The sequence below is a fragment of the Vipera ursinii genome (genome assembly GCF_947247035.1).
Source record: "Vipera ursinii genome assembly, chromosome: Z".
Classification (NCBI taxonomy): Eukaryota; Metazoa; Chordata; class Lepidosauria; order Squamata; family Viperidae; genus Vipera; species Vipera ursinii.
Genome location: NC_139517.1, coordinates 235,747 through 263,005, shown reverse-complemented (window position 1 = coordinate 263,005; position 27,259 = coordinate 235,747). Strand labels below are relative to the sequence as shown.

At 61.6% G+C, this 27,259-nt stretch overlaps 7 protein-coding genes across 12 annotated transcripts in view; 2 read left to right on the top strand and 5 right to left on the bottom strand.

Annotated features, from left to right (window-relative positions):
- Positions 1 to 27,259, bottom strand: part of PSMB6 (proteasome 20S subunit beta 6) — a 48,708-nt gene that overhangs the window by 6,133 nt on the left and 15,316 nt on the right. The gene's annotated exons all lie outside the window — the stretch shown is intronic.
- VMO1 (vitelline membrane outer layer 1 homolog) lies at positions 2,913 to 4,877 on the top strand (the record flags this gene model as incomplete). Its single annotated transcript, XM_083376408.1, has 4 exons — positions 2,913 to 3,092; positions 3,468 to 3,589; positions 3,982 to 4,323; positions 4,808 to 4,877. 3 exons carry the CDS (start codon positions 2,913 to 2,915, stop codon positions 4,283 to 4,285), a joined length of 606 nt encoding a protein of 201 aa, XP_083232534.1. The 3' UTR covers positions 4,286 to 4,323; positions 4,808 to 4,877.
- TM4SF5 (transmembrane 4 L six family member 5) lies at positions 5,021 to 7,270 on the bottom strand (the record flags this gene model as incomplete). Its single annotated transcript, XM_083378737.1, has 5 exons — positions 5,021 to 5,035; positions 5,274 to 5,466; positions 5,610 to 5,749; positions 6,478 to 6,558; positions 7,097 to 7,270. 5 exons carry the CDS (start codon positions 7,268 to 7,270, stop codon positions 5,021 to 5,023), a joined length of 603 nt encoding a protein of 200 aa, XP_083234863.1.
- On the bottom strand, positions 8,910 to 14,358 carry ZMYND15 (zinc finger MYND-type containing 15; the record flags this gene model as incomplete). The annotated part of the gene is made up of 13 exons (XM_083379096.1): positions 8,910 to 9,090; positions 9,256 to 9,416; positions 9,605 to 9,663; positions 9,759 to 9,888; positions 10,078 to 10,179; positions 10,385 to 10,473; positions 10,825 to 10,941; positions 11,043 to 11,129; positions 12,016 to 12,174; positions 12,257 to 12,417; positions 12,766 to 12,921; positions 13,001 to 13,223; positions 14,001 to 14,358. The coding sequence occupies 13 exons, from the start codon at positions 14,356 to 14,358 to the stop codon at positions 8,910 to 8,912; spliced, it is 1,983 nt and encodes a 660-aa protein (XP_083235222.1).
- LOC310649866 (serine protease 55-like) lies at positions 17,525 to 21,480 on the bottom strand. The gene is made up of 5 exons (XM_083378695.1): positions 21,354 to 21,480; positions 20,575 to 20,773; positions 19,965 to 20,218; positions 18,738 to 18,877; positions 17,525 to 18,261 (listed from the first exon to the last, which is right to left on the bottom strand). Exons 1-5 carry the CDS (start codon positions 21,430 to 21,432, stop codon positions 17,917 to 17,919), a joined length of 1,017 nt encoding a protein of 338 aa, XP_083234821.1. The 5' UTR covers positions 21,433 to 21,480; the 3' UTR covers positions 17,525 to 17,916.
- LOC310649865 (uncharacterized protein) lies at positions 21,714 to 23,716 on the top strand (the record flags this gene model as incomplete). 4 transcript variants are annotated; one of them, XM_083378694.1, is made up of 6 exons in its annotated part: positions 21,714 to 22,056; positions 22,143 to 22,266; positions 22,353 to 22,435; positions 22,831 to 23,097; positions 23,169 to 23,347; positions 23,546 to 23,716. In XM_083378694.1, the coding sequence occupies 6 exons, from the start codon at positions 21,714 to 21,716 to the stop codon at positions 23,630 to 23,632; spliced, it is 1,083 nt and encodes a 360-aa protein (XP_083234820.1). In that variant the 3' UTR covers positions 23,633 to 23,716. The 4 variants fall into 4 exon arrangements, with proteins under 4 accessions (XP_083234820.1, XP_083234819.1, XP_083234818.1 ...); XM_083378693.1 differs by lacking the exon at positions 23,546 to 23,716 and having other exon boundaries at positions 22,831 to 22,934; positions 22,995 to 23,097; positions 23,169 to 23,533; XM_083378692.1 differs by lacking the exon at positions 23,546 to 23,716 and having other exon boundaries at positions 22,831 to 22,934; positions 22,965 to 23,097; positions 23,169 to 23,533.
- Positions 25,359 to 27,251, bottom strand: MED11 (mediator complex subunit 11). Of its 3 annotated transcripts, XM_083377898.1 has the most exons (3): positions 27,088 to 27,244; positions 26,867 to 26,997; positions 25,359 to 26,797 (listed from the first exon to the last, which is right to left on the bottom strand). In XM_083377898.1, the coding sequence occupies exons 1-3, from the start codon at positions 27,188 to 27,190 to the stop codon at positions 26,660 to 26,662; spliced, it is 372 nt and encodes a 123-aa protein (XP_083234024.1). In that variant the 5' UTR covers positions 27,191 to 27,244; the 3' UTR covers positions 25,359 to 26,659. The 3 variants fall into 3 exon arrangements, with proteins under 3 accessions (XP_083234024.1, XP_083234023.1, XP_083234022.1); XM_083377897.1 differs by having other exon boundaries at positions 25,359 to 26,997; positions 27,088 to 27,251; XM_083377896.1 differs by having other exon boundaries at positions 26,867 to 27,238.

Genomic DNA, 27,259 nt, shown 5'->3' with positions numbered 1-27,259 from the left:
GATAAGGAGGGTGACTAAGGGGGGGGCAAGGGAGGGCCGAGCTGGGCGGCTCCGAGGGGGCCCCTCAGCAGGGCACTCAGCCTTCCTTGGGCTGGCTGGGAACTGGCGGGCAGAGGGCCGGTGGCCCCCCAGGCATCTGGAAGGGCTGCTGGGACTCTTCAGGGGGAGGGGCTGGGGGAGGGCCAGGGGGTCAGGGCTGACCCTCAGAAGGGAACCCAAGTGGGGTGGTCCAATTGGAACCCATGGCCCCTGGAAAAGGGGCTGCCGGAACCTCTGGATTTGGGGGAAATGGGGCTGTGATCACGGACCGAGCCCTGGACAGGAGGGGGCTTTGCTGGACAAGTGCCAGTCTCTCCGGGCCACCCACCCCTTTTTGACCCCCTTTGTGGGAGCAGGGCACCAAACGAGGCCCACTGAGTCCCATTTGAGGCTTCCAGACCTTCCTGGCGTAACCACCTCCTTCTCACCCCCCCCCCAGCTGATCGGGCTGGCCAAGCTGGGCGTAGGAGACAGTGCCCAGCAGGCCTCAGAAATGGCACTTTGATGGCCACTTCCCCCCCCCCACCCCTGGACTGGAACGGGCTGCTTCCCTCCCTGGAGTCTCTGGAGTTGGACGCTGCCTCTGTTTTAGTTCATCATTTTATTTGGTGTGTGTGTGTGTGTGTGTGTGTGTGTGTTGGCTGAGCAGCATTTCTGATTTTTAGCTGCCAGAGTGCTCGGGAGGGGTGGCATAGAAATCAAGCACTCCCCGTGGCTCTGGCACACCTGCCAGGAGAGCCAGGCAGAGCGATGGGGGCCGGCAGCCCCACAGGCCCAGGGGGTGCTCTCCGCCTGGGGAGCCCTTCAGCGGCGCCCGGCTCGGCCACAGAGCAGAGGTGGAGCTGAGGGAAGGAGAGGCTGGGTCAGGGCCCGGAGGGAGCCGTGCCACACGTGCAAAGGGCGTGAGAGCAGCCCCAGGACCGGCCGGGAAGGCCCTGGCAGCCCGGCTCAGCCAGGTGGGCCGGGGACGAGGGGCCAGACGGGGCCACAGACGGGGCCACGCTGGATCTGAGGCTGCCCTGGGCAGGGCTGGGGTGGGGAGGGGGCTGAAGAAGCGAAGCATCCCAGGAGGCGTTTGGGGGGGGAAGGCACCGTGATGTCGCCTGCCTGGAAGTTGAGCTGCAGAACCTCCGGGGACCTGCTGCCCCTGGAAAGAGCCGGAAACGGGTTTGTGCCAGGACGGAAGGGAAGGGAGGGGCACCTGATGGGCCACCCGACATTTCAAAGCACGGACTTTAGCAATGGACACCCCCCCCGGAGCCCCACCAGGGAGGAAAAGGACGGGCTGTCACACTCCGCTGGGGGGAGATGGAGTTCCCCACCTCGGTGGGCCAAGATCCGACCCACCACTCATGCGCCCTCGCAAGACGTTCCTACTTGACGATGCATCAGGACTTGGAGGTGGACCCCCCACCCCACCCCTGTGATGGCCATGCCCCCTTCTGGCACCGGGAGGTTCCTGAATGAGACCAGTGGGAGGGAATCCTCCGAGGACCCCCGAGGTCCCCACTGCGGCTTCTCTCCCACCAGTGACTCCAGAGCGCCCGGAAGTGGTCATCAGGGCCACTGGCCCATCCCCCGCCACCTGCAGCCTTGGGGCACAAGCTGGGAAGCAGCCCAGGGGGGCCAAGGTGTGCTCAGAAAGGCTGGGCAGCTGGAGGGGCCCAGGGCGAGGCGGGGGGCTTCCGCTCTAACCCAGCTCCTGGCCGGGAGAAACAGCTGGAAGCCCCCCTGAGGTCTCTCAGGGTCCCTGAATTGGCTGAGCCCAGCCTGTGTTGGCTGGCAGGGGTCTCCTCCCTGGGAGGGGGGCAGCCTTTGTGGTCTGCAAAACATTGGCCTGCCTTAGGGGGGGAGGGCAGGGCAGGGCCTCCAGGAAAGCCTGGGCCTCGGGCAGTTGTTTTGATTTTGATTTGATTTGATTTGATTAAATTTATATGCCGCCCTTCTCCCTGAAGACTCAGGGCGTCTCACAATAAAAATTAAAAAATATAAGTGTAAAAAATTTAAAAGAGAATTAAACAATAAATGCAAAATTACAAGACAATTTAACCCAGTAAAAAGGCTAATTAAAAAATGTAGTCCGTCCAGGCCCGCTAGCTGCTTATGATGCCACCCCTCCCTCATTCAAAACCCACCATAAACATTACCCCCGCCTCAGGGAGAGCTTGGCCTGTCCAGCCCATTGTAGCATTTAGGCGTTTTTAGCTCCTCACAGTGTGTAGGATAAAATGGGAGGGGCTGTAGCCCTCCCCCCTCCGGACTCAGCCCCTCCCCCTCCCCGGTGTTTTTACCCAATCCCTCTAAAACCATCCAAACCGCCAGTTGCCGCCTGATTCGAGGGTAGCCATTGGGCAGGTATTTTGGTGCCCACCTGCTTTCCAGAGCCTGATCGTCATGGGGTGGGGTGGGGGGTCCCAAGTCCCAGCATTGGCAGAGAGAGAGGGACACACACACACACACCCCTGGCCAGGTGAGACTCCAAACACCTCCATTTGCTCCCTTGGGTCTGAGCTGACTTTCCTGTCAGGGCCCCCCAGAGCCCCCAGCCCCTTGCAGGGCCTTTGGCCGCCCCTCTGGGACCTGCCCACCCAGGCCGGTGAGATGGCTGGGCCAGGAAAGGCGGGGGCTTCCCAGGCCCCAGAGGGAGCGCCCAGTGGGCCTCCTGCCAATCCGGCCTTTGTCTCCTTCCTGGCAAAGGGTTCAAGAGGTGGGGTTGGGTTCCTGCACCTGTTTTGTTCTGCCTAATCCTAACCGGTTGAACCTGTCCCCTTCGGCAGCCCAGGTGGGGTCTCGGAGGCCACTTGATCCTGACCGCCCACCCACCCCTTTTTGGCAAGAGGCTATAAAAGCAGAGCAAGGGCACCCCCAGGCAGATGCCGTTGGTCACCATGGCTGCTCTCAGGCTGTGGCTCTTGGCGGCAGCCCTGGCGGGGACTGGCGCTGTCCCAGAAAGCTGGCCTGCCATTGGGGTGTCCAACGGTGGTCCCTGGGGTCCTTGGGCCTGGCAGGAAATGTGCCCCCGAGGGACCTATGCCACGGGATTCAGCCTCAAGGTACTCTCCCCTCTTCTGCCCCTCCTCTGGCCCTGGATTGGGGGCCAGTCCCAGGTCCTGCTTGAAGAGGGGGGGTGAGCCCAGGGGAAGAAGCATGGAGGGAGGGGGGGAAGGGGGTCATTCCAGGGAATGCAGACCGACCAGGCGAGGGGAGGCACCGCTGAATGCTCCGAGCACCTACACAGCAATTTCTTAGTTGCCACCCACCCTCAGGTTATCAGCCCCTTCCCCATTTTCCTGACTTGGCAAGCGGCTTGTGTACAACTTGCTTCTTGACCCCGACTCTCCTGACCCCCGGCCTCCCCCCTCAAGTGGCCATTCCCTGGAAGTCCCTCGTGGCTGGAGCGTCCCTCCTCCGTCTCTCTTGCTGTCCAGGTGGAGCCTTATCAAGGGAAGGCGAAAGACGACACGGCCCTGAACGGCATCCGGCTGCACTGCATGAGTGGCAGTCACGGTGCGAAGCCTGAGGCCAAAACGGTGGAGTCCCAGAGCAACGTGTGAGTCAGTCCCCCCCTTTCCTGGCCCTTTCACTGCCCTTCTTCTCGTTGCTCCTCGGCCCCAGGGCAGGCAGAGTACATCTCGCCTCCTGCCTGGCTGTGTTAATCCCTGGCCCCAGCTTTATATCAGTGTGTGTGTGTGTGTGTGTGTGTGTGCATGTGCGTGTGCACGCCCGCCCAGGAGAATTTCCTGCACTCAGAAAAGGCGCATGCAATCAGCAGAGCTCCAGGATGCCCAGGCAAGGCCACTCCTGGGACTGGGGGGTGGGCAAGGGGGCCTCCAGCCAAAGGCTTCTCTTCCATGGGAAGCCCGGCAGCGCGAGAGAGGAGGTGGCGCAAGGTGGCAGGAGGGTTGCCACAATTTAGTCCTTCTCGCCTCTGCCTCCCCTCAGGTGGGGCCACTGGAATGCCCCGCTCTGGTGCCCCCCGGGCAGCTACCTGACCGGCTTCTCCCTGCGGGTGGAGCGTGTCCAACGTGGCGTCAGCGACTACATGGGCGCCACCAACATCCGCTTCCTCTGCTCGGACGGGAGGGTCCTGGAGGGGCAAGGCCTGCCCTGGGGGGAGTACGGAGCCTGGAGCCCCTCCTGCCGCAAGGGCCTCTGTGGGATCCAGACCAAGCAGGAAGCCATCCGGGGCGCCCTGAGGGATGACTCTGCCCTCAACGACGTCCGGTTCCTCTGCTGCACCGAGTGAGCGGACGGAGGCCTCGGCCGGATCCCCAGCAGCAGCGGGTGAGTGGTCAGCGTGGTCTGGCTCAAACATGCACCCCCCGTGGCCCCCTCTGGCCCCACTTTGCTCCAGCCCCTCCTCTGCAGGGAGAGGAAGCAGGACAGGAGCCCACAGAGGCCCCGGGGAGGGGGGCTCCTCCCCCTTTCCAGGCCTCCACACAGCCACAAGAAAGGCCACAGCAGTTCCACCGTCCAGCAGCCCCCCTTGCCCCCTCCTTCCCTTCACTGGGGAGAGTGGGAGCCACCACTTTTGGAAAAAAAACCCCCAGAGCTCCCCTTTCCCTGCCGCAGAGTGGCTCTGCCCCGGAGCGCCCAGCAGGTCCTTTCCGCCCCCCCCAGACCAGATGCCCTCAGCTCAGTGACCGGCTGCTGCTTCTGGCCCCAGGAGCCCCTGGGGGTCCCTCAGCCCTGCAAGGAAGAGGGTCTCTGCCCCCGCCTGGGCCCCTCCCAGCCCCTCCTCCGCTCACCATCGGCCTTTTCTCCGCAGGTCCCGCCGCCCAACGCCCCCAAGGCCCCCCCTCTTCTGCCCAAGAAGCTTCAGAGTGGCTGCAGCGGAGAGACTTTTATTTCGGGGTCTTCCAATAAACCTTCACGATTGCACCCCTGCTGGCTGAGAGACTGGGGAGGGGGCGAGTGGGTGGAGGAGTGGATGTTGGTGCAAGAGTTCCCGTCAGTCAGCGGGTCGGTGGGCCGGTGGGTCTCACAGGCCTTCCCCCTGCCAGGGGAGACAAAAGGCAGCGCCAGTTACAGGGGTGGCAAAGAAGGGCGGAGAGTCTCATGCAGGGAGAGCCTCCCCCCCAGACGCTTGCAAGCCCCCCACGCAAGTCAGCAAGCGGGGCGGGGGCTGCCTGGGGCTTTGTTCCCAGGGAGTCCGCCTCACGCCCCCCCATCTCCTGACCCCCAGCCCCTCCCTCCTGCCCACCCCCCAGGCCCCTCCTTCGCCGCCCACTTACGGCTCGGTCGTCGTCTTTGCGGCAGTCGCCACAGACGGTGCCCAGGAGGCCGTTGACCACTTGGATGCCGCACAGCACCATCTCCAGCAGGCTCAGCCCGAGCAGGATGGAGAAGAGCACGATGTGCCAGAGGACGATGGAGGGGGGGTTCAGGCACATCTCCCACATCGTCTTGTTTTGAAGATAGTTGTCACTGTGGGGGAGGGGAGAGCTCAGATCCGGAAGGCTGCCCCCCAGGGCACAGACTGGCCCATGGCTCAGCCTTGGCAGAAGCCTCGCCAGCCGTGGGTGGGGTGGGCCGGGGGGGGCTTCCTGTCCCCCAGCCAGCCCGCTCACCTGAGACCCTTGAAGGGGGATTCCCACTTCTGGGGAGCCGTCTCACACAGGGGCCCGTCAGCCAGTGCGGTGGAGGAGACCACCAGGCAGTAGAAGGCGCCCAGTCCCCCGAAGATGGAGCAGAAGACGGAGCGCAGCATCTGCCGTGGGACAGGGACAGGGGGTGGGGGAGGGCTCGCCCCTCTGGCTCTCCCCTCTCGCACCGCACCCTCCGGCCCTCCCTGGCAGCCCTGGGCCCTGAGCCAAGGGGGGCAGGCCGGGGGCACCCAGCCGCCAGCTTTGCCAGGCAGAGCAATGGGAAACCAGGCGAGCCAATTCCGCTCTGGGGAAGGCTCCGGTAACAGAACACGGCACATCTGAAATTGAAAACTTTCCTCTGCTTTACCACCTGAGACACTCGGGGGGGGGGTGTCCCTTCTGAGCCCCTTCCTCCACCCCTTGGGTGGCTGTGGGGCTTTGCCCTCTCCTATCTGGGCAGACCCCAGGGAGCAGCTCCGCACCCCCTCTGGATGATGCTTCCCATGCGCCTTTGCCTAGCCTGCCCCCCCCATCCGTCTCGTGTGGCCGGCAGCTGCTTTTGCCTGGCAGGCTTTGAAGGCCGTCCCACACAGGGGGGGCCCTGGACAGGATTCTCATAAGCTGTGACATCCCTGCCAGCCAGCACCCCATTTTCCAGATGAGCCGAGGCGGCTTGGCTGAGCCCCCCGTGCCCCAGGAATAGCCAATTCCTACCAGTGTTAGTCCACCTGGCTTCGGCATGAACTCCCCAGGACCCCACCAATGGCAAGCCCACCTTGGGGCTGAGCCTGGCCAAAGCCCGGCCCACTTTGGGGTTCGGCGTCACAGGGACCCAGGGAATTCTACCTACCCGGCAGCGGTTTCCGCAGCATCCGTAGCCGCAGCATCCCTTCCCGCCAGCCCGCATGGAGGAGCAGCCGGTGCAGAGGACCTGCGGAGAGGGAAGGTGGCTGGCCTGGAGACGCCCCTCTGCCCCGACACCCCCTCGAGGAAGGCTGAAGCCAGGCCGCCATGGCACGCAGCACTCCCCACTCTCCCGGGAGTGTCACCGGCTGGCACCGAGGGCCGAGCCCAGCGCCCGGCTCAAAGTCCAGAAGGAGCAGAGCTGAGCTTTGGGGAGAACCGGCCGGCCCAGCACAGCCCTTTTGGCTGAGGGAGGGGGCGGGGGGGTCAGAGTCACGCCCTTGTGGGCTTTCTCCCAGCAAAGGGTGTAGAGGCAGATGGGGTAGGGGTCTCTCTCCCCCCCAAGGCTCCCCCTTGCCCTGGCAATCCAGGAAATGTCTTGCCCCACCCTGGAGCATCAGCCTGGCGCGCTCCGTGCCCCTCTGAACTCTCCCCGGCTCTTTGCTTCCCAGCTCAAGTAAGCGAGCCATCCTTTGCCCCTCCTCGCCCTGGTCTCCGCCCAGGGCAGCTCCTGAGAGGCCAGGAAGACCCCTGGACGAAGCACCCGCCCCATCCGGGCCACTCACCATCAGCCCCCCGCCGATGACGCCCCCCATGAGCCAGGCCTGCTTGGTGATGTGGTCCGGCGTCCACTCCCTCTGAGCGTTGGGGAAGAGCAGCAGCAGGTTGGCCGCAATGCAGCCCAGGGCCGCAGCCACCAGGGTGAGGCCCACCAGGCGGGAGCATTTCCCGGTGCACATGGTGCGCAGCGCCCGGGGCAGAGAGAGCGAGAGAGAGCGAGAGAGAGCTTGTTTGCTCAGATCGCTCGGCCAAAGGGCTCCTCTGCGTGCGGCACTCCACCCACTGGAGTCTGGCCGCTTCTTCCTCCTCCAGGCCAGGTGGCCCCAAGCGCTGGGAGGGGCCTGAGGGCCCCACAGCAGCCCTTCCAGATGCAGGGTTGGCATCTGCCCTGTTCGGGGCAGAGGGCACAGTCCAGGGTCTGTGCCAGCCCAGGAGTGCCAAGGGGAGCCGTAGCGCTGCAGCTTTCAAGAATCTGGAGCCCTGCTGGGTGGCTCGGGGGCAGGAGGGGGGTCTGGCTGGGACTTCCTTTGGTCAGTGAGACCAGGACATCCTCGGTCCTTCTGGGGAAGAGGGTCTCCGGTCAGCGTCTTCGGGCCGTCTGCTCACCACAGCCCCCTCCACGCCCCCTCCGATGCCACTGAGACCCTCTCGGCTTCCCCAGGTCTCCCACCCCATTTTCAAGAGCCGGTCGGGGTGGGTGGGTGGGTGGGTGGCATGTTTGGGCATCGGTTGTTCACCCTCCGCTGGGCAACTGCCAGGACCTCCCTCGAGGGCCGTGGTGGGTCTAAGGAGGGGGAGGTGATGAGAGTCCAGGCCTCCCGTCTGAGCTGGGAGGGGGACCGTGTGGCCCTTTGCCTGCTTTGGGGTCTCAGCCAGTGGAGGGCCCCATTTCATGCAGGGGGGCACGTTCCCTTCTGTCAGGGGGGGTTCTGATGCACTCTGCCTGTGGCCGACAGAGGAGAGGGATGGCCTGTTCCTTCCCTGGGGAGACACTGGCCGAGGGGGGGCTGCTGGGCCACGAAAGACCTGCCTGGGGCCTGGGGCCTCAAATCCCATCCATCAAGCAGGAGCCCCCGGGGCCCCAGGGGAGGAAGACCCATGCCACCCCTACCCCCATTGCTCTCCTTGGTTTCCCAGGCTGGCTGGGGACGATCCCTGACAAGCAACCCAATACTGGGGGAGCAGGGAGAGCCCCCTTCTTGGGCCCAGAAGAGGGGCAGGGACCGGGTCCGAAGAGAAGGGCTGAGCACCAGGTGGCTCTGGCGCAAGGGCCGTGGGCCTGCCTCGCCAGTCTAGACCGGCCTCTGTCCCCGATCCCTGGGGGCACTGGGGTGCCTGGGAGAGACAGACCGGAGTGGTGGGGAGGGGACTAGCAGAGGTGGGGGGAGGGCCCCGAGGAGGGGTGTGCAGCATCGGCAAAGGGAGGGTGGACGTCAGTCTTGCTCCGGCCTGAGCAGAGGCCAGCAAGACCCTGGGGCCCAGGCTTCATTGGTGCCCAAGGCGCCTGCTGCTTTGGACCACGAGGGACGCTGCCCTCCGGGGCCCTCGGCTGTCCTGGGCTGTGCTCTGCTCCTGCTTCGCCCTGGGGGGTGTCTGTGGGCACACACTGGGCACAGGTTGCCAGCAGGAGCCAGGGTGGGCATTCCCATAGGCCAAAGAAACTGGCATCTGTGGGGCTGCCAGCCAACCTAGAGAGCACCGAATTCCAGGGCTGGAAGGGACCTCAGAGGCCATCTAGTTGAACCCTCTGCTCAAGGCGTGGACCAGCACAGAGTCTCGGTGTGTCCATCATTGCTTTATTTCCTCTGCTCCCCCCCGTCACTTGCGCCGGCGTCCTGCTGCTCGGATCTGCCGCTTGTCCTTGCGCCGGGTGCGGGCCGGCTCGGGCGGCTCCAGGTTCCCGCTGGCCAGGAGCGGCTGTGGAGGGGGCGCCGAGCTCTGCCGGTGGTTGCTGGCCGAGGCCTTGTAGATCAGGTGGAAGATGAAGGCGTTGCAGTACCTGCCGGGGAGGAGGCGGGGAGGGTGGCAAACACAGGGCCAGGAGGGCACCGCCACAAATGCCCCGAGGAGGGCCCCTCTGCCCCACGGGCCCGTGTGCCGGCGGGAGGGAAATTACACAACTGCCCGTCGCGGAGGAGGGCGCCGGGGCCTGCCTCGTACCCACCAGGGCATGGCGTTGTCAATGCCTGCTTGTCGGAAGGGTGAACGGAAGGGATTGACCTGGGCGGGGCTGGCACTACCCCCGGTGGCCATGGAGACCGCGGCCTCATCCACGGCGCAGCTGTAGGCGCTGCATTCGGTGAAGTAGGCCGGCACCCGGAGGGACTGTGGGGCAGAGAAGCATCGTCATTGCCGAGGGTGGTGGGGGGTGGAGGTCCAGGCTGGACCAAGCTGGTCATCGCTGCCAAGGGAAGGGGCTGAGAAGCCACCGCCGGGCGCCCCTCCCCTCCGGCAGGGGCTGCTGAGATGGCCTCCTCGCCCTGTGTGCCCGGGCCGGGCGGGCAGCACCTCACCTGCAGTCGCGGCAAAGCACTCAGCCAGGTCTCCTTCAGGGCAAAGCCGGCGTTGAACCCTGGGCGAAAGTAGGGGCCCAATGTGGCCCGTCTTAGATGCAGAGGCGGGACCCCTCCCAACCCCCAGCCTCCCCCTCCCTCGTCCTCCTCTCACCAATCACCAGGTCCGGCTTGGCAGCCTGCAGGAGGTGGTAGGGGCGGGCGCTGAAGCCCAGCTGCAGCTCCCGGCGGCCTCCTCTGGCCCTGGGGCCCAAGCCGGGCTGGACGGAGACCCCCTGCTCTTCCTGAAAGGGGGGAGGGGAGGAAGGTCAAAGGCAGCCGGAGAGTGGGACGTCCATCACGCCTGGCCAAATCAGCCAGAAGATCCCTCAAGATCCCTGTGCCAGGATTGCCCCCCCTCTCTGGTGGTGAAAAGGGGGGGCAGAAAGAAAGAATTCCCCCCCCCAGGTATAAACAGAAGGAGGCAGACTCACGTCTCTCTGCAAAAGAAACTGCTGGCCGTCCAACTCGGGGGGCAACGTGTCCCCCACAAAGAGCAGCTCCAGAGAAACGTGAGGGAGCAACACAGACAGCTCCTGCAACGGGGGAAGGCAGGGAGGGAGGGAGGGAGGGAGGGAGGGAAGAAAGAAGGAAAGGGAGGGAGGGAGGAAGGAGAAGATTGCAAATCGGGGCAGGCAACAGCTCCCATCTCTTCCAGGCTGCCCTGCTCCAGCTCAGTCTGCCCCAGTGGCCCCCTTGCCCTCTCCCCCCCTCCCCCCGTCCCCAGAGACACTTCCCTACCCAGAACACCATCAGCACGCCAAACTCCTTGCCGGCCTCCACCACGTGGATCTTGAGGGACTGTTTGTTCAAAATGTTTAGCTCTGGAACTGGAAGAGGGGGGTGGGGTGGGGAATCAGGGACCCCCGTTCAGAAGCCTCAAAGCCTTGGAGGCAGGACGGCTGCCCTGAACTGGGAGCACCTGGCGGTGGCTCTTCTGCGTGCACGCCCCCACCCTCAGGGTAGGCACCGTCCTCAGCCCCCCCCCCCGGGAAGCAGACGTGGCAGTCCGCTCCCTTTAGCCGAGCACTGGGCCACGGTGGGTGGTCCCGGCCTTGCACCCGTGGCCACCTGAGGCTCCTGCAGGCACGCCCGGGTTCTGGTTCCTGGCCACTGGTTTCAAGCCGATGAGCCCCCAAGGCCCGTCTCCCCTCCTCTGCTGCTGAGGGACCCCCACTCACAGTGCTGGGGGGCCAGCTGAGTGATGATGTAGTAGGCCGTGAGGGGATAGGTCAGCAGCACGGCCAGGGGGGCCCCCAGAGGCAGCCCCCGCCACTGGTAGTACTCTTTCCAGGATGCTGGAGGAAAAGGGTGGGGGCGGGGGGAGAGAAACAAGGATCAGATGAGGAGGGTCTGTGGAAGAGCAGCGGAGGGAAAAGGGGCCGTGCTCCCCCCTCACCAAAGAATGTCCGGGGCGTTGGGGGCTCTGGGGGGGCTGGCGGGAGCGCCGCCCCTCCTTCCGGTCTGAGTGCCTCAAAGGGGTTTCCTGCAGAGAGAGAAAGCCCCCCCAATTGTGTGCGATGAGGAGGCCAGGAAGACCCCCCCCCGAGTGTCCTGAGAGAGTGTTCTGGGAGAGGGCCGAAAGAGCCCTCCCAAAATCTGGCAAAGGTGGGGAGATAGTTTTGCCACTCTTGGTGGGCCAGACTGTGCCCTTTAATCCCTATCCACTGGAGGGGGGGGCCACCCAATTTATTCACTCCTTCATATAGGCCTGTAAATTAGGGCTCTCCAAACTTGGCAACTTTAAAACTCGGTGGCCTTCAGCCAGCACAATTTGCTGAGGAAGTCTGGGAGTTGAAGTCCACAAATCTTAAAGTTGTCAAGTTTGGAGACCCCCAATGGGCTAGTTTGCCATCAGCCGCCGTTGGCTCTGTCCTAAAGACTGGAGGGAGACCCGGCTCGGAGGGCAGCTTTGCCTGATCAAGGCGGCCTGAGGGGTGCCAGCTCTGGCCCGCTGGATCGGATGGGCAGCAGCCGTGGGTGGCCGTCCAAGGTAACCAAGAACTTCAGAGGAGACAACCACCACCTTGAATTGTAGCCTAAAATGTACAAGGCGCAGTTTGTGACGGAATGGTGTGGGGCGGGCCTGGTGCCGGACGGAGACCGTCTCAGTCGGGAGGAGGGGTCAAGCAGGCTATTGGAAGTGTGGAAGTGCCGCGTAGACGGGAAAGGGCAGGGCTGCGGCTGCCCTGGAATGCCACTGAGGCATTTCTAGACTTTCTCAGGGGAAAAGTGCCGGTCCGGGGAGATTCCCGTGAAACAGGCATAAGCAATAAAGTAGCTATTTCGTGTGTGGGCTATTTGCGCCTGGCACATACCCGCCACACCCACAGCTGCCCACATGCCTGCTGCGTCTGCCAAGCCCCACTCACCGCTCTGGAGGAAGGGCACGGGGGTCTTGGCACAGCCCTTCTGCAGCCCCAGGCCATAGTCGGGGGCCCTCACCAGCATGCTCTCCGCAATCCAGTATCCCCGGGTCAGCCCTCGCGCCAGCAGGAAGCCCTCCTTGTTGAAGGTGTCGCTGGTCACCTCTGGGGAGGGAAGGCAAGGTGAGACCCACAGCTTAGCGCCAGTCTTCCCCTCTCTGGGACAGGGGTGCCGTGGGGGTCCTACCGGCAGTAAAGGTGAAGGGGAGGTTGGCGAGCTCTCTGGCATGGCTCATGTACCCAGCCATGCGCTGGCACCAAAACTGGTGCCCGATGTCCTCGGGGCTGCGGCTCCAGTCCAGCTTCCGGCACTTCTCCGAGCAATAGAAGACGGCGCGGCAGTGCTGGCTGGGGGAGAAAGAGAGCTGGGCACAGGGGCACAAGACAGGCCAAGTGGCATGGGAGGGGCGGTGCAAGCTTCCCAGAATAACAGAATAAGAGAGTTGGAAGGGACCTTGGAGGTCCTCTATTCCAACCCGCTGCTCAAGCAGGAAACCATTTGAGACAAAAGGCTGTCCAGTCTCTTCTTAAAACCCCCGGTGCCCCGAGGCTGCCATCAAGGGCTCCAGAAGCGTCTCCAAGCCTTGGGGCAGAGCTGCGGATGTGCAGCTGCCCCCAAACCTTGGGGATCTGGAAAGGAGAGCCCCCCCCAGCTCAGGCAGAGGGGGGGTGCGATTACATCCGCTCTTCACTCACCAGGCTGAGATTTGGCTCTCAAAGCTGTGTCGCTTGCACACGTGGCACGCCCGCACTCGTGTGGTAGGGAAGGAGAAGCTGGGCTTGGGGCCCCAGCCCCGCATCGGGCCTTTGCTCATTTTGATGCCCAGGCGAGCGAGCAGGGGCTCCAGGGACCTGCCAGGGTGGGAGTGGAAGAGAGTCAGGGGTGGGGGGAGAAGAAGCCTTGCCCCCCCAGCACCCTCCGCCCACTCACTTGTGCAAAGCGGGGTCTCCCACAGTCAGCAGCTTCGGCCGGCGGGGCTCCCCAGCGCCCAGGGGGCAGAACATGCTGTAGCAGAGCAAGGCGAGGGCCCGGGGCTCCAGGGGCTCCTGCCCAGCCGTCCCCAGAGCGCCCCCCAGCAGGAAGTCAAAGCCCAGAATGGTGCCGTATTCGTCAGTCACCAGTAGGAGGTGCTCAACGCGCCACAGGGGCTGCCCTGCAGAGCAGAAAGCGGGAGGGGAGGTTGGGAGGGAGGGGGAGATTGGGGCTCACTGCAGAACTCAGAATACTTCCCCCCCCGCACAGTCGCCAACAGCCGCTTCCAAACGAGACAGGCAGCAAATAAACCTAACAAACAAACAAAGGTCCCCTGGAGAACCTGGTGTTTCCCTGGTAGAACCCAAAGGTAGAAGCGCCGGACAGAGGAGGGGCAGCCGGTGGGACGGGGCGGGAGGTGTCTGTGGGTCTCCAAGCTCCTTGGGAGGGAACCCAGGCGCCCCACAGTGTCTGGGGCACAGCACGGGCAGGACCGGGCAAAGCCACTAGGTGGGGCGGGGACAAGGTTTCAGCAGCCGCGGACAGCAAGAGAAGGCGGCTTGATGGTGGTTACATCATGGCTAAGACTTTGGTGTGAGCTCAAGGAACAAAGGATAACAGACTAGCTGAACCATCGATAGGATAGGCTAGGCAGGGCGGGGTAGGCTTGTTAGCGGTAAGGTAGGAAATAAGTAAAAGTGGGGTTTAAGCTATTATTATTATTATTATTATTTTTTAACAAAAGTCTTCCTGAGGAAACAGATGAGGAATTGGGGCTGCTGGAGCCAAAACATCCCCAGGGGCCCTTCTCCCAGCTTGCAAGACCCCAACTGCCCCCACCCCCGCCTGGCCCGGGGGGAGGCTAAGTGAAGGTCAAAGGTTGTGGGGTCTGCCCATCCCAGCAGGTTCTGCCGCAGGCCCGAGTCCTCCTTGGGGGCCGGTTGCCCCAGCCACAAACCTGGCTCCGTGGCGGCAGCCTCTTCCTCCTCCTCCTCCTCCTCCTCTTCCTCCCGCCCTGCCCCCACGAAGGTGATGAAGCGCTCGAGGTCCGGCAGCGCCAGCGCCTCCTCGCTGTAGAAGCGGCCGCCCAGCTGCTGCCCAGGGTCGGCCACCGCGAAGGCCAGGCGGCGGTTGGGCAGCAGGTGCAGGATCCACAGGGCCGGGTCAGGCGGCAGGCGGCGGATGGCGCTCTCCTGCCTCTTGCGCCGCTCGCTGCCCCGGCGGCAGGCCGCGTCCAGCAGGAAGCGCTGGTACCAGCCGAAGAGCAGCTCGGCAAAGTCCAGGATCTCGGCCCGGTAGCCCGTCACAAACTCCATGCCTGCGGAGGGAGGCCGCCCCGTGAGGGGCAAAGCGGGGCCCCTTCCGCCCTCCCTTGCAGGGCCCCAAAGCTGCCCAGGGGAGAGGGGGCAGGGGGGGCCCAGACCAGCCAGGCCCGGGGCCCCGCTTTCCCCGAGGGCCCCAAGCGCCCCCTTCCCCAGGGTGTGAGCTGTGGCAGTCCTCGATGGCCTTTGGCCCATTCCCCCACAGAGGCCCAGGACGGCTCCCCCACTTCTGCCCCACCCCTGGGGGCAGGCCACCCCCCCCCCGCCCTCCTGGCCCAGCCTGCCTGCCATCTTACCTGAAGCGAGTACCACCACCTGTTCAAAGGTAAATAGCCGGGGGTTTCCCTGGTTGCGCTGCCAGCTCAGGGGTTCCGGAACCTGCCTGCCCTCTCCCCCGCCCGCCCCTCCCGCTGCATCGGGATGGCTGATCCCGGCGGGCTGCTCCGGGGTCTCGAGGGCCCCCCAGAAGCAAAGGGCTTTCCAGGCAGATAGCAAACTCAGCCAGATGAGCCAATTCCACTTTATTGAAAGGCTGCCTGATCTTCTTGGATGCTGAAAAAGCCTTTGATCAATTGGATTGGCAATTTCTGATGAAAGTATTTGGGGATAAATTTCTACAACCAATCAGGGCAATATATCAAAAGCAAACAGCCCGCATAATAGTTAATAATAGTCTGACTGAAGTATGTAATATTGAAAAGGGCACAAGGCAGGGGTGCCCGTTGTCACCTCTATTATTTGTTTTAACATTGGAAATATTACTGATTAAAATACGTGATTCGGATAAAATTAAGGGAATTCGAATTAGAGACCAGGATTATAGATTGAGGGCGTTTGCAGATGATCTGGTTGTTACAGTGACGCAGCCTGATTATTCAGTTGTAGAATTGATGGAGATAATAATGCAATATGGGAAAGTTTCTGGATTTAAGATCAATATACAAAAAACTAAAATGTTGTCTAAAAACATGACAGTATCACAAAAGGCTGTTTTAGAAGAGCTAACGGGATTTGAAATAGTTAAAAGGGTTAAATATTTAAAAGGATATATCTTGCATTGATAGAAATTGATTCAGAGACGGAACTTGTCAAAGATTGTATGATAAAATGGGCTCAGAATTTCCAAGAAGTTATCACAATGGACACTTGGGAAAAGATCTGGGTGAGAAATGTAAAATTTACACAGGCCCAAAATTTAAGAGAGAACTTTTATAAGATGTTTTATAGGTGGCATTTAGATCCTAAAAAATTAGCAAGTATGTATCCGAACTGCCAGCCCAAATGTTGGAGGTGCGGCTGTGAGGATGCAACGTATTTTCATATATGGTGGACTTGTAAAAGGGTTAAAGCATTTTGGATTAAAATTTGGTGGAATATGCAAAAAATATTCAAGAAAAGGATAAAGTTTTGTCTGCAATTGTTTTTACTGGGCATTATCACAGATACTACCGTTGTGGACACTAAGCTGATGTTGAACTTAATTACGGCAGCGAGACTTTTAGTAGCGCAATATTGGAAGAAGGAAGAACTGCCGACTATAGAAGAATGGACTTCAAAAGTCTCCAATTTGGCGGAAATGGCGAAGATTTCAGTGTATTTGAAAGACCATTCACAACAGAGATATATTGTGGAGTGGAGAAGATGGATTGATTATATCCAGAATAAATACGGGACTAAAAAGTTTCACTTAGCATTTGAATAAGTAGTGGATTTATATGATGTATAACTAGCTTGCAGTTATTTTATTAAGAGTTAAAGTGCGATAGAATTTAATATTTTATTGTTGTTTGCATATTTTAGATTATGTTCGTATTTTTATACCCTGTATTTAGCTCTGGGAAGTCGGGGAGGGGGGGGAGGGGAGAGTTGGGGAGGTTTGGGGAGAGGGGAGGGGGAGGGGAGGGGTTTTGTATTTAAAAATGTATTGTAAAACTTTTCAATTAAAAAAAAGAAAGGCTGCCAATGCTGCCAACATTGACATCTTTTTGCGCTGACAAAATAAGAGGCAGCCTTTTGCTTTAACTGTTTGGGTTTTGAATCACAGGAACGCGGGTGGAACGTAACCAGATGTTTTGACAAGATAAGGGATAGCGGCTTCAGAAGGGAAGGTGAAACTTTTTTTGTGCCTTAAATTGGTAAATGTGATTCATGACGTGTAAATAAGGGAGCGAAATTCTGTACTGATGTGGTGTGTCAAGGGGAGGAGAATTCAGATTCTGGCATTTACCCATGAGTGCCGATGCCGTTTCTGCTCATTATAGAGTTTTTAGAATAAATAATCACGCAATACTCTTGGATGTGTCTTTTTAATTGGAACCATGACAAAGGCATTAACAGAATTGTGCAAATCCCTTTTACAGCCTGAACAGTTGGGTGTGTCTTTGCCCGTTAGCCCCGTGGGCTGCCCCTCCTCTTTCTGATGCTGTTCCCCACCCCCCAACTCCGTTCCCACATAGGATTGCAGGCCTTCACCTGCCGTGAGCCTCCTCTCTTGTGTTACGGCATCCTCAAGTGGGAAGGGCTCCTGGAGGCCATCTAGTCCCCCCGGGGCCTCCGTGTCCCACCCAGCCGGCCAGCCCAGCCCACTTTCTGACCACAGGGCCCCACCTGGCACCTGCGCTGGAGCTCCCGCAGTGGGCTTCCTGGTGTCCTGGGATTTCAGGGTGCTCAGCCTCGGGTTCCCTCCAGATCGAGAGATGGGGGGCCAGTTGCTTCCCCCCTTCCTTTGCCTGCCTCCATAGTTGGGGAAGATTAAGGACATCCATTTTTGAGGGCGACTCCCTGGGGCAGCCGGCCCATCTAAAGGCAGGCTCTCCACCACACGGCCATTGGTCATGGCACGGAGCTGGCCACACGTGGGTCTCATCTGCCACCTCCGCCTGGCTCCCTCTGGGCTTGGTCTGAGGTCCCTCGCCTGGCCCAGCAGAGCCCCCCCCCGGCTTCTTCCTGCTGCTGCTGGACCTTGGGGTGCCGGGAATGGGTTGCCCCCCTCCCCCAAGCCAGGCTGACCCCAGGCCAGGCAACTTCTTTCCTCACAGCTGGACTGGGGGGGGAAGAGGTACTTGCCAGCTCTCGGGACCCACTTTGACCACTTCTGGTGTTGTGAGGAAAAAGACCAAAATGAGGCCCCACCACAACCCCCCCCCAGCTCCACCGTCGAGATGCTCTATGCCGCCCTGGCAGAACCAAGAGGCCTCTGAGCCTGCGGAGAACCTTGCCACGTGTTCAGCTGCAGCTGGGGGGGGGGTGCGTGCATGGGGGAGGGGGTCATCCAGGACAGAAGGGATTCCTACTTCTCACCTTGACTTCAGCTTCCTGCCCTTGCCCGGCCTCTTGGGGAGAGTCTGCCCCTCCCCTTCCTCTGCGCCACTGGCGAGGGGTCCTCCCCCTCTTCCACAGGCTTTGGGGGCTTCTGCCCTACCCCACACGAGCAGAGAGCCAGGCGTATACAAGAATATTTATTGAAGCACCAAGCCAAGCTGAGGGAACGCCCCACATCGCTTGGGATCCTTGGGTCTCTCTGCGCCGTGGCCCCACCTCGCTCGCTGCCCCTCAGCCCAGGCCCCAAAGCAGCACCGCCAGGGTGGGAGAGCAGAGCACAAGTGGGAGGGCCACGGGGCCCCCGCCGCTGTCCACGTCAGCCCAGAGTTGGTTCTGCTTCTCGTGCTGCGGGAAGGGGCTGGCGGGGATCTGGGGCACGCGGAAGGGGTGCCCGTCGTGCGCCGAGGTCTGCTCCAGCCAGGAGTGGTAGTTGGAGACCCGTGTGTAGACGCCTGGGCTGCGCGGGGCTGCGCAGCTGCGACCCCAACTCACAATGCCCACTTGGTACCAGCGCCGGGGACTGCCGTGGCCGCTGTGGCTGGGCGGGAGACACATCAGGGGTCCCCCGCTGTCCCCCTGCAGAGGCGAGAGAGGCAGGGAATCGGGTAAGGGCTAGGACACAGGTGGGGAAGAAGGAGGGCAGGCAGTCCAGTGGGGCAGGAGTGGACAGGAATGCCCCCCCTGTGTACTGAGCAGGGGTCCCCTTGACTCTTGCACTGAGGCCAGCAGCCCTGGGGGGGGGTAGATGAGGCTGCTGAGGGGGAAAGCAAGCAGGAGCCTCTGGGGGCGATGGGGGGGCTGGGCCGGTGTGTGGGGCTGCCTCATGCATCAACTGGTCCAGGCGCTGGTCAACCGTCCTGTGAATCAGCTTCGTTTCCTTGGCAAGAACCTGGCCTGGCATTGGGCGGCTGGCTTTTGGACCCCCAGCCTGCCCAGCTCTGCCCCCGCAGACCTCAGGGTCCCTCTGAGCTGCTGCTGCTCCTCTGAGGCTGCGACTGGCTCCGGCCTTGGCTGGGCAGGTGGGCGGGGGGGGGAGCCAAGGGGGTTCCTACCTGGCAGGCATCCCGGCCGCCCTCCTCAAAGCCGGCGCACACCATGTTCCTGGTGATGGACTGCAGCCACCGCAGGCACAGGATCCAGTCCACCAGGCCCACCTGAATGTCCAGCAGCTCAAGGGAGCCGTACTCTGAGCCTAGAGGGGGTCAAGCAGGGGGAAGAGACGGTGGCAAGTGGCCTAGGTCTCAGCCCCAGAGATTCTCCCCTGGGCAGATCTGACTCAGGGGGAGGACGGGAGCCAGGAAATGGGTCTCCGATCCCTTCTGGATGCCCCCTACCAGCTCTATGCTGGCTTAGAGATCAGAGGCACGGGGAGCCACTTTTAAGGGGGGGTACGTGCATTTGTGCTGAGCAGAGCGGAGCAGGTTGAGAGGAACAAATTTCCCTTTTAAAAAGGGAGACGAGCCGGAGCAAAACAGCGGACTTCCTGCTCTATGGCGGTGTCACAGCTGAACCGAAAATGCACAAGGAGACGCAACCAGTTGCGGCTCTTTGCCACCAGCAGGCTGAGGTGACAACAGCCCCTTCCCCAGGGAAGGCCTGGAGGAGAGCAGGGAAGCCGGAGGGTCGCAAGGGACAGGACAGGACAGCAGTAAAGCGTCTCCCAGCAATGGAGGACGAGGCACCAGGCAAGGGCAGGCAGAGGGCACCCCGCTTGCGGGATCCAACCCCCTCTGTACGCCACGAAGATTGACCAGGGAAGGCAGAGAAAGGCTGGCATGGGGCAGCCTGCTGGAGGGCAGAATCAAAGGGCTGAAGGGGGCCGGAGGGAAATTCAAGTCAGAAAATGAGTTTCTGGTTTGCAGTACAATTGGCGCCTTCCCTCGGACACACCCACCTGTGTGGGGTGCTCTGGTGAGCAGCGGCTTGGGCTAGATGACTCTGGATGCCTCCCCTGGGGTTCCACGAGAGGGTCTTCCACCCTTCCTATCTGAGGACCCTCGGAAGCCCACAGCCAGCCCCATCTTTGAGGCAGTAATTCTCTGAGGAAGGCTGGGCCAGAGCAGCCCCACAGAGCAGCCCTATGAGGCGCATCGAAGGCGGGCAGAGCACCCGGTGCGCCAGTCTTTGGGCCAGGAGCCCCAGCTGTGAGTGCCAGCTATGGACAGGGAAGGCCGCCCAGAATGGGAAGGGCTTGGCAGGGTGGAGCAAGGCCCCCTGGCTCACTGCTGGGGGTGTGTATGCAAAGAGGCGGGGCCCCTGTTGAGGGGCATCTGGCTCACCGGCTTTGGTGAGGCCCCAGCCGGCGACAAAGCAGCTGTCCCACATGTTGTCGTCCGGGACGATGGTGTTGTCCGGCAGGCAGAGAGCGGTGTGGAACCAGCTGTGGGGGATGGGCTTGTGCAGCAGCAGCAGCGCCAGGTCGTTGTCGTAGGTCTTGGGGTTGTAGAGCGGGTGCAGGTGGATCTTGCGCACCCAGCGTGTCACGTTGTTCCTGCCCAGGTAGTTGCTTCCTGCCGCCACCCTGATGCCTTCCCTGTATGGGGGGGGCAGGGCAGTGGGTGCTCAGTTGGGGGGCAGAGCAGCAAAGTCTCTGTGTGAGCAGATGGAGGGGGACTGCCAGCCGGACCCCGATCCTTCCTGGCCCCCAAGAGCCCCAGAAGCCCCTCTCCTGCCAGGGGTGGCTCTTCCCCCATGGGCAGGGCAGACTGGCAAGGAGGGCGCGAAGCATCTGCAGCCAAGGGGGTGCAGTGCAGGACAGCCTCCGGTCACCGCCGGGCCATGGCTGCCTCCGCGCAGAGGGCTTCCTAGGAACGAGGGCGACTGCTGAAGGAGGCAGGGCTGGTCCCTGCCCCCCTTCACATCCCCCCCAGATGCCTTCCAACCAGTTACCTTCTCTCTGTGAAGCAGTGAGCGGCTGACAGCACCCACCAGGGGTGCACGATGCTCCCCCCGCAGAAGTGGTAGGTGCTGGTCTGAATGCTGACCAGCCAGGGCCATTTCCCAGCAGGAGCCTTCGTGCCCCCCACGATGCGGGCATTGCCCAAAAGGGAGCCATGGGGCGCATCAAAGTCTGGTCGGTAGCCACAGCCTAAGAGAGAAAAAGAGACTGCCTGTTAGGTGGCCACTGCGGTCCCCCCCCACCGGTCCGTCTCAAGAGACTCCCGCTCTTTGGGGGAATCGGAGCCCCATGCAGCTCCTCCGGACCTTTGAAGGCCCTTTTGACTTGGCAGCCCAAACAAGGGGCTCACGGCCCGCCTGGGGTCTCCTGCGGAAGAGCTAGGCATCCCGGCCCTGCTGGGCTGGGTCTGCATCTCCTTGGGAGGCACTATTCTGAAGGCCTGGGGGCCACATGGAGCCCAGTGCAGCCTCCGGTGGTCCCACCTTCCGCCTTCGCTGCCCCTGACACCACAAGTCTGCTGGGACCTCCCTCCGGCTGCTCTGCCCAGGACGGGGCGCTTCTGCCTCCAGCCCCCCCCCCCCCCGCGAAAGGCCCCCTTGGCACCTTGTGCCCGAGCCCCGGTGCCTTGCAGCAGCAGTTGGAGGAGGAGCCACACCAGCAGCACCAGGGAGTCCATGCGGCACCCACAGCCGGTGGGCGTGTCCTTTGCGTGTGGGTGGGGCTCTGGCAACACCCCGTGGCATCACAGAGCTCCAGGTGTTGACCTCACCGGTGCAGAGCCGCCGCCCTCCTTCCGGCCCTTCCACCGGTGGGGACGGGGCCTCTAAGCCGAGAAACTGCGCCTTCATGGCTCCCTTGAGGCCCTCCCTGCCAGCGGCGGGCAGCCCCAACCAGGGCAGCCAAGCAGAGCCCTTCCGCGGCGCCCACGATAAACCCTGACGGGGCGGCTGGGCACGTCCGCTCCCCGTGCCGAGCCAGAGCGCCGGAGCCGAGTCGGCTCACCCTAGTTAAGCAGGCAACGCTGGGTCAGCCCTGCCCTCCTGCCCGCGGTTGGAAGGCCGGGGCCGGGCGCCGCCGCCCCCTCCCGTCCAGCCGGTGCCCTGGGGCAGACCCGGTTCTGCCTCGCAGGATGCGGCCGGGAGCGGCGCTGGGCCGAGCAGGGCGGCCGGGTGGGCAGCGCCCAGAAACCTTAGGCGGACCCCCGCTCGCCTCCGCGCTTGCTGGCGCGTCAAGAGGCCGGGCACCGGCCGCCCCGTCGCCGCCCCCTCGCGCCTGCGACAGTTCCGGAGGCCTTGGAAAGCCCCGCGCGGCTTCCCCGGCCGGGCGCCTTTCGCTTTCGGCCTCGGGGAGAGGAGGACGCGGGGGAATGGCGGCGGGCGAGCGTCGCGGGGGCTCCGACTCCCGCCTCACGTTCGCCCTGAGGCGCAGCCCGCTGGCGCTGCTGTTGGCGCTGCTGCTGCCCGCCCGGCCAGGTGAGGGGCGCCGGCCGCGCTCTCGGGAGCCCCGGGCCGGGGGAGGCGTCCCCGTCCCCTCCTGACCGCCGCTCTCTCTGCCGCAGCCCTGGGCAACGAGGGGGCGGCCGCCGGGAGCTGCCGGTGTGTGAAGTACCGCGCCGAGCCGCCGCTGGTCAAGCTGTTCCCCCACCGCCTGGTGCGCTGGGAGCGCTGCAGGGACCAGATCAGGTGAGCCCAATCCCATAATAGCCCTCCTTTGCTCGCCGGGAGCCGAGCCTGGCTGCCAGCTGCCCCCTTTGCCCTCTCTTTGGCAGATTCGTATTTCCCAAGAATACGGTGTGTGGCTTGGACGGCGCGGCCTGGGTGCTCGGGCTCATCGCTCTGCAGGGGGAGAAGGGTGAGTGTGCCCAAAGGGAGGGGAGGGGCAGGGGCGGAGAGCCCCCTTCCGCCTTGCCGGGGGTCTGTCATAGAGGGACAAAGAAAATGTTAAAAACGGAATGTAAACTTTAAAAGTTTGAAAAAGAGGAAAGCTACTTAGAATCTGACACTACAAGTTAAAGAAAGGGTGTTGGGGGGGGGGGGAAGGGCCTTCAGGGGCTGCCAGGCCCACAGCTTCTATGAGTCCCAGGCAAGATGGCAGAGCCAGTTCTTGAGACGTTTCTGGAAGGACAGGAGACTTGGGGGATGAATGTTCCCCAGTGCAGGAAGGCTCTCTCCCCCGCCCTCCCTGGGACTCATTCTGCCAGCGGCATCCCTGCCCTGCCTGACCCTGTCTCCTTTCCTTCTCAAAAGGGAAGGGGACTGCCAAGGTCAGCTACAATAAGGGTTGTTGCCAACCCAGCCCCACCAGCCCTGCCCCGCTTCAGCCTCTGAGCTCCGTGCGGTCAACCCTAGAGGTGCTGAGGGAGACTCCACCATCGCAGCAGCTGGCGAGGGAGACTCCACCATCGCAGCAGCTGGCGAGGGAGACTCCACCATCCCAGCAGCTGCCGGCTTTGACCACCACAACGGCCGCCCTAGCCCTAGAGAGTGTCCGGAGCGTTGTGCTGCCCAGGAATGGTAAGCCCGGGGGCGAAGGGGGCCTGGGGAGGGGCTTATGGGAAGGGCACTCACTCCTGGTCTGATGGCAGGTGCCGTTGCTGAGGTCAGCCCCACCCAATTTGTACAAGAGGAGGGTGTGCTAGGGTGGCACTACCAGACCACTGTCCTCTCTGCACTGGGCATCGTCCTGCTTGTGATCGCTGGCCTGCTGTGCTGGTGGAGGTCCCCCAGAAGACGCCGCCAGGCAGCCCTGTTCTCCGAGCAACAGGTGGGCTCTCCCCACCTGGCCCCTGGGACCAGTGGGTGGCAGAAGCGCTCCGGAGGGCACTCAGACCCAGGGGGCTGGACAGGGTTTCAAGGAGGGAAGACAGGGAATTTCAAGAATTCCAGCTGTGGCCCCCCAGCCCCCTCCCCCTAGTCCCTAATGCTTCAGTCCATTGGAGCTAATTCCGATTCTCCCTTCCAGGTGTGCATGCTGCAGAGAGCAGGAGAGGGGGTCACCTGCAGCCACGGAGCACCTGCGGCCGCTGCCTCAGGGTGGGGTGGGGGCTGAGACGAGGGAAGGGCACAGAAGGAAGCCTTGTCTTATGGATTCAGGAATGTGCGACTGTGGCTGTTTTCCTGGCTCTGTTCTTATGGACCTTTCAGTGTTTTTCCTGAAAAATAAAAGTAAATTTTTGTAGAAAAAGCAGCTTCCGCTGGTGATGCCTGGTAGTGGCAGCCGTGATTGAGCAGAAGCAGTTCCTTGAATGCTGAAACGGGGACGAGTGGCCAACCAATCACCCCCCTCTTCCCCCCCCAAGAAAATAGAAGTGGAACTCCACTTTCAGTACCAGGGAGACAAACAGCCTTTTCTGCATGACTCACGTCTGGCTGAGGCTTCCTTCCGCATTTCTGCTAGCATGTCTGACCTTCAAGGGGTTTTCTCGCTGAGGTTGGAACAAGCTGAACTGGGGGTGTGGGGGGGGGGTTTGACATCATTTCTCCCTACCTTCAACAGGGTCAGGAGCTGCACAGATGGCAGAGCAACCTCTTTGTATGGCACAAAGCTCTTATTTTACTGGCTGGACGAGCGACGGGGTGCGAAGATGATTCTTATTTATTAAACTTATTTATTACATTGATATGCTGCCCATCTCAAAGCCACCCATAGTGACAAGTAGGCACGGAAAGTGCCCTCCGCAGGCTGCTGAGTGCAAAGCAGCCTGTGCTGAACTGGTTTGAGAAGTGACGGGAAACCTACAACAAATATTTGCAGAGGATAACTGACGTAGCAGCTTTAGAGAATGGCTAAATGGTGGGGGTGGTCTGGGGAGGAAGGGCGGGGCACAAATAGCAAACCTGTGATTGGAAATGCCTTTTGTTGTTGTTGTTAGTTGCGAAGTCGTGTCCGACACATCGCGACCCTATGGACAATGTTCCTCCAGGCCTTCCTGTCCTCTACCATCTTCTGGAGTCCCTTTAAGCTCACGCCTATTGCTTCAGTGACTCCATCCAGCCACCTCATTCTCTGTCGTCCCCTTCTTCTCTTGCCCTCAACCTTTCCCGGCATTAGGCTCTTCTCCAGTGAGTCCTTCCTCCTCATTAGGTGGCCAAAGTATTTGAGTTTTAGCTTCAGGATCTGGCCTTCTAAAGAGAAGTCAGGGTTGATCTCCTCTAGGACTGACCAGTTTGATCGCCTTGCAGTCCAAGGGACTCGCAGGAGTCTTCTCCAGCACCGTAGTTCAAAGGCCTCAATTCTTTGGCGCTCAGCCTTTCTTATGGTCCAACTTTCACTGCCATACATTGCAACTGGGAAGACCATAGCCTTGACTATACGCACTTTTGTTGACAGGGTGATGTCTCTGATTTTTAGTGTGCTGTCTAGATTTACCATGGCTTTCCTCCCGAGGAGCAAGCGTCTTTTAATTTCTTGACTACAGTCCCCATCTGCAGTGATCTTGGAGCCCAGGAAAATAAAATCTGTCACTACCTCCATTTCTTCCCCATCTATTTGCCAGGAATTGAGAGGGCTGGATGCCATGATCTTGGTTTACTTAATGTTGAGTTTCAACCCAACTTTTGCACTCTCCTTCTTCACTCGCAACAAGAGACTCTTCAGTTCCTCTTCACTTTCTGCCATTAGAGTGGTATCATCTGCATATCTTAGATTGTTGATATTTCTTCCAGCTGGAAATGCCTAAAATCGAGCAAAAACACCTTTACTGCTCAGAACTTTGGGCAAGTTTACAATATAAAATTGAGACCTCCGGGGTTCAGAGACCAGTCAACGCAGGGTGTCCCAAATATGTCTGTCTTCCTACGCAGAGTTTATTGTATTTATACAGTTTTAACAAGCAGGAAACTACACACAGCAAAAGCATTGTTTATTGGTGTACTCCCTAATCAATCTTAGAGAACATCCGAACATCCCAATCCAGGGAAGAGTCTTCCTTATCTAGCTGGTTCCTTGCAGTCCTTGGCAAGGCTAACTGGAATGAACTCATAGACATGTGGATAACAGGATACTGAGGCAGGCAGTTGGCTGTGCATGGTCCCTTCATATCCTTGACCTCCATCTCTACAGAGACCTGCATGTTAAATGTATGGCCTTGAGGGTTGAAAGTAGGAGCCATTCTGCACCCACCGGGAGCAGCATTTGGGGGCCACAAGGTCCCTCCCCTGCCCTGGTGTACCAATGTCTGGCCACATGCCAAAAATTGTTATCTGCCACGATACCCATTGCTCTACAGCTGGGCGCGGAGCCGTGCTGGAGGTGGTGGTGGGCCTGGAGAGGCCCTGGCTCCCCCTCCCCCAACAGACTGGACTTTTGGGCCTGAAAGCCACAGGCGTCCAGGACAAGGGCCCCACTTGGCCCCTTCTTGTTTCTGCACAAAAGAGGCAGGTGCTGTGTGTGTGTGTGAGCCATCACATCTTTGTGTAAGCAGGGCCCTGCAAAGAGAAGCTCTGGGTCTCTGGCTGGCCGTCTCTGCTCAGCTGCGCTGCAGTGGCACAGAGCCTGGGACGCTTCGCCTGCCCGCCTCGTTTCCTTCCCTGCCCCTCAGGGCTGCCCAGCCTTTGTCTGGAATTTCCCAGGGGATCCAGGGCACATCCTGTTCGGGAGCAATGCTGGAGATGGAGGGCCTGGAAAGCCCCCCTCCCGGAGGATCCCGCCCAAGATGGGAGGGGGGAGAGGCCTGGAGAAAAGGAAGGGTGGCGAAGGAGGCTGCCTGTTTTCAAGGGTTGCACCCACCCACCCCTTGTGCTGGGCACCATCTTACGACTAGGAAGGAAGGAGGAAAAACTTTATTTGGGGGGCTTCAAACCACACAGTCGCTTCTCTACCACGAGGAGTCCGAGAAACAAGGCCAGGTTGATGGGGCGTCGGAAGGCTTCCCACACGCGTCCAGAAACCAACCGGGGCCTGCGAAAGGAGGGCCGACTTCTGCGCCCACCGCCCCGAACTTCCGGGGAGCTCCAGCCACCCGCCGGCTCTTCTAGGGGCGCTGCCCGCGGGAAGCAGCCGCTCCAGGCCGGGGTCCGCGCGGGGTCTCGGAAGCGGGGCGTGGGCGAGGGTCCCTGGGGCGGCCCGGGCCCGGCGCTACTGTTCCAGCATCAGCTCGCAGGCGCGGCCCAGCTCGGCCAGCTTCAGACGGGCGAAGTCGACGCGCTTCAGGGCCATCTGGCAGTCCTTGCGCGCCGCGTAGCTCGAGCCCTCGTGCGGCTGCCGGGTGGCCACCTGCGGGGGGGAGGGAGGGGGGTCAGCCGGGCCGCGGAGGGCCCCGCCGCCCCGCCCGCGCCTGCTCACCTGCGTCAGGTAGCGGATCTGGCCCGAGAGCTCCGCCTCCACCTTCTGCACCGAGGCCCCGAACTGCGCCGCCTGCCGGTCCAGCAGCCGCTCGCTCGGCTTCTCCTTGGACAGCTCCAGGATCACCGTCCCTGCCGGGGGGGGGGAGGTCAGCGGGAGGGAGGGAGGGAGGGAGGGAGGGGAGGCCCTCCCCCTGCGCCCCCTCCCCAGCCGGGCCCCACCTGCGCTCTGCAGCGCCGCGCCGATCTCGCGCTCCAGCTCCTCCAACAGCCGCAGCCGCTCGTTGGCCAAACCCAGGCTGTACGCGCCCGCCGCCGCCGCCATCCTCTCTGCGCCTGCGCCTTTCGCGGGTTAGAAAAGCACGGACTGCAAGTCCCGGCGGGCCGTGCGGCG